Source organism: Helobdella robusta (assembly GCF_000326865.2).
Source record: "Helobdella robusta unplaced genomic scaffold HELROscaffold_41, whole genome shotgun sequence".
Classification (NCBI taxonomy): Eukaryota; Metazoa; Annelida; class Clitellata; order Rhynchobdellida; family Glossiphoniidae; genus Helobdella; species Helobdella robusta.
Window position 1 is genome coordinate 563243 of NW_008704941.1, and position 9091 is coordinate 572333.

The window sequence follows — 9091 nt, forward strand, 5'->3', positions numbered from 1 at the left end:
ATATGTATATATATATATGTATATAGCTTTTGTTTTGTTAAATTAAAAAATATTTAAATGTTAATGGAATTCAATTTGAGTTTAATGAATGACCTTTCAAACTTAATCACATTACACACACACACACCCAGTTTAATACATTTTGATTTCAAATTTAACCATAATTTTCTCTCTCCTTAATTTTATTTATACATTCGTCTGTCTACTATACAATATTACATTTTATTACAATATTTTTTTCCATAATTTTATTTAATCATTGTTTTTTTATTTTTCTTGTTATTTTTTATACGGTTTCATAAATATTTGGCATGGAGATAAGGTTTAATATGCTTAGAACATCATATACACACGCCCACAAATGCTTATTTTATAAATACATTGGTATATTGACTGAATGATTGATTGATAAGAAACATTTGATGAAGCTACCCTTCAGATGTACCTCAACAGCAATTACGTAACGTCCTGTTCATGTTAGCCGAGCGAGAAAATTGAAACAGAAATGAAAGGACGATTCCAGCCATGGAAAAACGCGCAACTTAATGCAAACATGTATAAACAATCTTAGACACATGCATCGTTATCTATATATCTGCGGCACTTACCATTACAATACACATACAATATATGCCATTCAATACCAGATTAAATACCGATATTAATTTTTGTGTTGAAGTTTATATTGATCTATTCTTAACTGACCTTAATGTCTATTTTGGAAAAATTAAGCTAACAAGCATTCATATATTTGGATTTTTATTTCATTTATTCATTTTCATTCAATTTACGAATATTGTATAACCATATATATATATATATATATATATATATATATATATATATATATATATATATATATATATATATAATGTACGTAAACATCAACTTTTTTAATACAGGTAACAACTGAAATGAAAGAAACATTAGGCTGCTTTACGTTAATTAATTAATTTAATTAATTGCCAATTAGTTTCTAATCTTTTACCTAGAAGTAAGATCCTACTTCCGTGCTGGAAAACAATAACCTTTTGAATTACTTTATTTGCACTCACACCGTCGTAAACCTCACTCACATAACAAAAATTATAACTCATCCTTTGATAAATAGACTTAATGAGCTTTTTAACAAATCCAGTACGCCTAGCTGTAGAAGATATATACAATTAGCTATATTTATATATATATGTATCTACCATGCGTCTAACTTAAAGAATGAATAAATTTTAAGATGATATAGAAATCATTTGGATAAGAAAGAAAAAAAGATTTTTATTTTATAACATTACACAACATTTTGACATTACATTATATTGAAAAATTAACCAGTCACTAAACCACAAGCTACTTATTAAATCATAAACTAATCAATTCCTATTATCAACTGAGAACATAGAACAATATAACATAGAGAATCATAGGTCTTCCCTAATGGGGCTTGCTGATTCGAATAAAGGTCCTTCACTGGGTTTTATGAAGATGCCCTCTGCCGCCTTCCAGAAATTATACTCGCTGTACGATTGGTAGCCACTGACCTCTCGCTGTCCATGTATCGGCCGGCCAAAAGTGTCCCCAGAAACATGGAGGTAGCTGGAGAGATTTGTGAAATTAATTTTAATCCAAACGAAATTGTTCTTGGGAAGATGTAAGAACAGATTGTTCAGAGAAAGATTATTTATATGGGGCGAACTTTAATAAATAAATAATAAAATGGATGTTTAAGGTGAAATAAAATGAGAAGACTGAAAGATGATGTATGCATAAACTAACGCATCAGTAACAACGTGACGTAATCTGATCTTGTCATCACGTCTCCAGTGGTCAGCAGCGCACACAACGACCCAGTGGTCACCTGGTGAATGTTGCAAGCTTCAAGTTAACCAAGTTTTGAAATGCCACATAATTTTATTTATAGTACAACTGCTTCCTAAACTGAATAAGTTTAAAGCACTTGATGGTATAATGTTTGAGGATGCCTGGTTCTGCTTTGCAAAAGCTGGGTTTTATTGCAAAGAGATCATCTATCACATGAGTAAAAGAGAATGAATGACCTTCAATCTTTTTAAAATCTTAGCTAAAAATTTTATAGAAAAAATATTTAACAAAAAAATAGTATAATTTATGAAAAAACTAAAATAGTTGGCATACCATCATCTCCTTCACCTCTCTCCCCAAAAGCACTGACTTCAAGATTGTGGGACAAAGGTGATTGGAATGTGTGGCTATGAAGGTTGCGTCCTGTGGAGACGTGCTGTAGCTGAATCACCTGACCACACTTTATTGGATTTCTGTAGAAATAAATATAATTTGTAACCAGTTGAATGTCAGAAATTCATATTTTTTAAAATGAATGAATCAATTCAAAAAGAAATCATTCCAAGATTCTTGCAAAAATGTATTAAAAATTCAACTGAAATCTATTGAGATGTAAAGTTGTGGTTGACCAACCCTCTAGCACATTCAGCTGGAGTTTTGCCTCTAATCTTCCAATAGCTGTTATGATCATCAGATGAGTCTACTGCTGTTACTGACTGCAAAGAAGATATTCAAATGAGTTTTGGGAAAATTTGTGATGTTGATGTCTATTCTGAATTCTATCTTTACATCAATGTTATTTGCTTCTATTATTATCAATTATCATTATCATCATTATCAATTTGTCATGACCATAGTTAACAATATAATTAAGATACACAATAGATGTTATAACAAACAAATGAAAAATAATTAAGATACACAAGAGATGTTATAACAAACAAATAGGAATAAACTACCAATGATATTTATATAAATTATAATTGTAATGAGGAATAAAAGTATAATAAAATGAAATGGTGCAAGAAACAAACACAAGATAGAGAGGAAAGAGAGAAAAAAGGAAGAGATGGAACAACCTGTTGGCCACTACCAGATCCATATTTGACATCATGTGAGTGAAGTCGGACATTATGAGCGAGGTTCAATAATTTTAATGCTGAGCCGCATGTCACAAATTCATAATTAAATTCTGTTTTAAATTTTGTGATAAATCTTCAATTTATGATTATAAAATAATGAAATGATCAATTTCAATAAAAGAATTAAATAATAAAAATTAAAAATAAATCAAATTGAGAAAATGAAAAATTTGTAAAAAAATTAATAATGATTTCTATTCTGAATTCTATCTTTAAAACACAACACAACCATGTTCGCATTTAAGAAAAACTTAAATTATTATTAAAAAATAAATAGTATGCTATAATAAAGTGCTCCCATACTAAAAACGGTTTAGTAAATTAAATAAAACAAAAAGCAAAAACTAATAAAAAACTAAAAAAGTAAAAAATTTAAAATATATAAAATAAATTCAATGTTGATCACTTTTTGCTTCAGCGTTGATAACAGTAAAAAAAACAACGAAACAAATTATTTGCAAATAAAAGACCATTTTGTTTAAATTCAATTCCCTAATCAACCGAAAATTAAAATCTTAACTAAACTAAACGACGTCGCGACCAATGAGAATGAAACAAATATGTTGAGAGTAAAAGTTAATCTAATTCTTTTTGAAATTAAAAGTGGAACTTAACATGGATTTTAGGCGATAGATTCTCATTTGTTTTGACGAACCATTGCAGTATCACTTCCTATGATTATCATCTTCCGTTGGCACATGCCATATGTATTAAATGAATGATGACATATATACACTTGAAGTAGGCATTATTATTTATATATGGCACTACGTCTAACATTTCACCTATTACACGCACATCTGTTATATTTACATGTAAAGGGTATACATGATTCAAACATGTTACTTTCGACAACTTTGATGTTCAGCAAAATAACATTACCATTAAACTAGTCAATTCTTTTTTTTATTAATTATATATATTTTGAAATTGAACCAAAAAATTATCAATAAGGAATGTTTAAGGTATTTTAAACTGGCATATTGTTCTAAGTACCCTACATGAGCCTTACTCATCTTATTCTTCCTGAAATTTTACATGGAAAGATAGTTGCAATGACTTGCACATATATTACAACCATTCAAGTAAAAAGATGTATCAGAAACAGGTGAATGAATATTTATAGCCGATGATTGTGCAATGACTCAAATGCTTCCAGACCAATGTCAAGTTGAAGTTCTCACTTCAATTCCAACACTTAAATTACACTGGGAAGCTAGATCAACTTGCTTCAACTTGTTGCAGGATAAATATATGTATATACATACATATAAAAATTAATACGTGCATATAAAACATATATGCATGTATATATATATATATATGTGTGTGTGTGTGTGTGTGTGTGTGTGTGTGTGTGTGTGTGCGTGTGTGTACACTATATACACTATATAATATAATATGTCTATGAAACGAAACGAAACGAACTATATGTTCGCATACATACACAGGTGTGTACTCGGGCTTCCAATATAATTCCGTCCAAAATCAACCTACAGCGATAGAGATTCCATCATCTCATATTTTGAGCGATTTTGAACCAGGGTGATTTCTTCAAAGGTGCTACATAAACCAACGTCTGGATCAATTCATTTTTTTATAAGAAAAATATTTTTTCGTTTTTTCAAATGTATAAATATTTGCTTCATAAAAGTAGAATTTTTTTGTTTAAAATTTTCGAAAATTACGTCAAATTGCTGAAATTGAATAAGTAAGTGCTTATATTTCTTAAACAACAACGTTAATATATGTAAAAATGAAATATTCATGTATAAAGAATAAAAATTATTTATTTACAATAAATAATTGAGAAAAATGTCATAGTTTACCCTAGCAACGAAACAACACAACAGCTGACGACGACACATCAGATGAACCAGCCTACGTTTAGATTTCTAATCCTCTTGCAACATGTTTTGCCAGTACTGTGCCAAAGTTATTTTTTAATATAATTTTAATTTTTATCATTTTATTTATTTTATGGTGCCTTCAGATATTTTTCTTTCTAAATTTTTTTGAATGCAAATTGGTTGTAACTTTGGAATACGGGACATTTGAACTTTTCCTTTCATTATAAATTACAAAAATTGTAAAACAGCAAGATGACGCGATGGTAAAGTGTTCCATCCTGATTTGAAGTGGTCAGGTTGGAACGCAAAGACATCATCGCCTATAACACGCTCAAGTGTTTGATGCCCCATTTTACACTCTTGCAAACGCGCGAACTGCTTGTAAAATTTGAAAAGCAGCGAGAACACCTTAAAAAATTGAGTGCTTAAACTTTGAGATTGGTTGATGAAATTGTTGATGAAAATTAGTTCCAATCACTATTTATTCTTATTGAATCATACGATAATCCACGCCCTCAAAGTTTCAAGCACGAAGCAGCCAACCTACCCCCAAATATCCATCCGACTTGTTAACGGCATCAACGATCGCGAGGGCAGGGTGGAAGTTCTGTACGGGGGTCAGTGGGGTACTATATGCAGTGATGGGTGGGACGTGCTTGATGCTGCTGTCGTCTGTCGGATGCACGGTTACATGTCCGTATCGGTCATTTGATGTCTCGATCATCATTCATTGATCATTTTTGCCCACTAGCGACCCAGTTCGATTGTGTTGTTCATTGACGCCATTGAAGAATTCATCGGCATTGTTCATTTCAATGTTAAGATTTATAAAGTCACTTATATTGCCATTCAATCATTGAAACTTTTGAAAAATTTATTATATATTGGACACTTATTTGTAATAAAAATTTACCAAAGTGGTGATTCAAGGGCCGTAAAAGGCACATCTCAAACACCGACAGACTACGGAGCAGGGTCGGGTTCAATATTTCTAAGGGGGGTTCAATGTGATGGAAACGAACCAACACTATCTGCCTGTCAGTTGCAAGGTGTGTTGCGGCTGTTAGCGATGGTGGTCGTCTGTGATTGGTTGTTAAATTATCCAATACATCTCCAACCAAGTGTATTTTCAATGCACCTGTACTGCTTCAAACATTTTCGTAGGTTGGAACATCACTGAATGCAACCACAACGAAGACGCCGCCGTGATATGCTTGGGAGAAAAGGCCACCCCGACTACAACCAGGACTCCAAGAGTTTCCACAACTACTCTTCCTCCAAAAATTTGTTTGTCCAAATTAAATTCATCCCATCATAATTTTTATTGAATTTTCCATGTGTGATTACATATTTTTGCTTGCCAAGGGTTTTAGTTTTGAGAAGAATCACCATTATATGTTTTACCGGAACAAAAGCAGCAATGACGTCATACATGTAATTTAAAATAACGTGACCATTAGAGCCTAAAAAAATATAATTTAATATTGCATACGCTTCCTGGTCACTTTTCTTTTTCAAAATCTATAGTTCAATTTCTAAACTAAAATTCAATAATTATTTCGAATGTAATCATAACCAACAGGTAATAACCCGAGTCCGAGTGTGAGCTTGCGATTGGCTGATAATTCAGTTGGACTGGGCGAGGGGCGTGTCCTGTATCTTCGAAACAACCAATCAAAAGGAATCTGCGACAACAGGTTAACACAGTCTAATGAAAAATTGATACTTCCTGTATAGTTGCAAGTACGGTTGGAAATTTGAAAAATTACCTTTTATTCCGACAAAAGGTGGGGCTACAATGAAGCCGCCGTGGTCTGCCGCATGCTTTGCTACAAGTAAGTTCTAGTGTGTGGTCTGTTAATGTCAGACGGATGAAATATGTTTTATCGTTTACGAAGTAATTCAACCTACCTGGTATTTTATGGTTTTGCATGGTATTTTTTGATTTTACATGGTATTTTTTTGATTTTACATGGTATTTTATGATTTTTCATGGTATTTTATGATTTTACATGGTATTTTATGATTTTGTATACTGTATTAAATACAAATGAACCAACAGTAAATACACGAGACATACCATTTTTTTAAAATTTTCAAATAAACGTTTAAAATTTCAAAATAATTCTCCGTAATTAATAAAAATGCAAAACTTTCAAACGCACTTCAACTGGCAGCCCCACCAACGCCAGAGCCATCGTTGGCAGCAAGCAGTATGGCAGTGCGCCCATGACGGAGGGCTTCTGGTTTGCGAACGTTCACTGCACGGGTTCTGAGAAGGACCTCATCGAATGCCAATATTCAAATTTCAGTGACGTCAGCTTCTGTGACGTCACGCAGTCTGCCGCCGTCAGTTGTCTACCTGTCTCCAGTGGCCTGCCGATTTGTTAGTTTATTCAATTTCAGTGGTTTGTGCCTTAATGAGGTTCTTTATGTGAAACTTTTCAGCAAAATATGAAAAATATTTACATGATAGAACAATAGGGTAAATTTAACAAAAGACGTTAAAACATCTTATAACAAAATGAACATTTTTTGTGCAGCCATTAACATTCCCTAGGATCACGCCTCTGAGTGAGATAGTAACAGTCAAAAGAGACTTCAGTATTTCTTGCATTGAAAATAATTTGTCAACGTAAATCATAAATTGAAATGAAAAACACAGTCACGAATTTCCGACATGAATAATAATTAGTGCCAGCTCCCCTGGTGGAATGCGACGTTGTTGACTTCATAGTTGCCAGGTTCAAACTCTCAGACGAACCTCGTCTCCTGCCAGAACATCTGTCCGTCTCAAATGAAAGTGGCGCCATTCTCCAAAAATGTCTGTACAACGTTACCAAAGATATTGATTACGTTTCAGTATTTATTCCGTATTTCGGAGGAGAATGTAATACAAATAGGGAGGTATGATTCAAGCTGTTTTATTCAAATAATTTCTTTACGGTTGAAAAAATCAATTTACATTGATTAAAAAAATGTAAAAATGATAATGTACGTGTTTGACCCGTCCCAGATAAACACGACCCACGTAATCTACACGAACTTCGTCCGCTACGCTGTGCCTTCAACGTCCTCAGTCATAACTAGGTCAGATACTTACGTCATCAAAGTCTCTTGCGTGATATTGAGGTCAAGCATGGAAGATGGCAATTACGTCCCAGTTTCTCGGAGACCTCTCCCTCAATCCGGAAATGGAACGTATGACGTCAGACTATTGCTATTCGAAGATGCCACATTCAAAACTGTCCAATCAGATAATCCGTTGCAAATACTTCTCGGCGATTGGTTGTTTGTTGGAGTGCAGCTTTACTCTGTTGATCCAATGCTGAAGTTGGTCCTCAATTCAGCTTACGTCAGTCCTTCAAAACTGATGAATGTTGACCCCATGTACTTCCTTATTAGAGACAAGTAACAGCACTTTTCTTCATTAATTATTTTTTTATAAGTTGCAAATCATTCATTTTATTTTTTATGAAAAAGTAAAAACTTCCAATCTATCAGCAAACTTTAAAAACCGCTGTTCACGTGCCGCTCGAAGCGGTAGTCTTACTTTGAAAATATGAACGTTTAAAATATGTTTTCAAAGATGCCAATGGTTGAAAAAAAGTTTAAAAATCTTGTAAAAAATTTAACAAGTAGGAGCCAATTCAAATGAAGGCCTTCAGAACTGTGAATTCACCGCATGACAATACATGAAGCACATCTCAAACCACCTTGAAAATAATTAACATTAAAGATGCCCGGTTGACCAGACGGTGACCATGTACCCCATGAACGACACCCTCATGGCATTTCGATTCCAGGCCCTCACATTTCTTCCAAACAGCATCCAACCCGCCATGTACCTCCATGCAGATGTCCGCGTCTGCCCACTCGGAAATAACTCTGCCGAATGCGCCAGGAACTGTCGAAGTAGAAGGTTGGTGCTGAGTGGAATTTCTGAGAAACATTTTTTAGTCAAGTCAATATTTTTTTAAATATCGTTAAAAACAGGAATGCGTTTGAGCCAGTAAAGGAAAAGTTTGGTAATTATTACGATTATAACAACGAAGCAATGGCTAATTCGGATGAAGTTGATGGCGGGAGTGGAATGATAGATAAAAATCATGATGGTGGTTGGGGTACTGAAGTTTTTTACAATTCGAAACATGAACAAAACAAAGAAAGCGTGCACTTGATGCTTGGATTTCAACGAAAGCACAGACCACCACCACCACCACCACCAATAACAACAACATTAACAACAACAGTTACAGCAAGCAACATAGCACTATCACCTCT

At 33.3% G+C, this 9091-nt stretch overlaps 2 protein-coding genes across 2 annotated transcripts; one reads left to right on the forward strand and one right to left on the reverse strand.

Moving 5' to 3' along the window:
- Nucleotides 1-1415: 1415 nt before the first annotated feature.
- On the reverse strand, nt 1416-3008 carry HELRODRAFT_84665 (hypothetical protein; the record flags this gene model as incomplete). The annotated part of the gene is made up of 5 exons (XM_009025286.1): nt 1416-1590; nt 1771-1852; nt 2149-2288; nt 2449-2531; nt 2895-3008. Coding segments are annotated over 5 exons (594 nt in total), but the record flags the coding sequence as incomplete, so codon positions are not given.
- A 2358-nt stretch (nt 3009-5366) lies between these two features.
- On the forward strand, nt 5367-6030 carry HELRODRAFT_146256 (hypothetical protein; the record flags this gene model as incomplete). Its single annotated transcript, XM_009025351.1, has 3 exons — nt 5367-5500; nt 5738-5856; nt 5972-6030. Coding segments are annotated over 3 exons (312 nt in total), but the record flags the coding sequence as incomplete, so codon positions are not given.
- Nucleotides 6031-9091: the final 3061 nt, after the last annotated feature.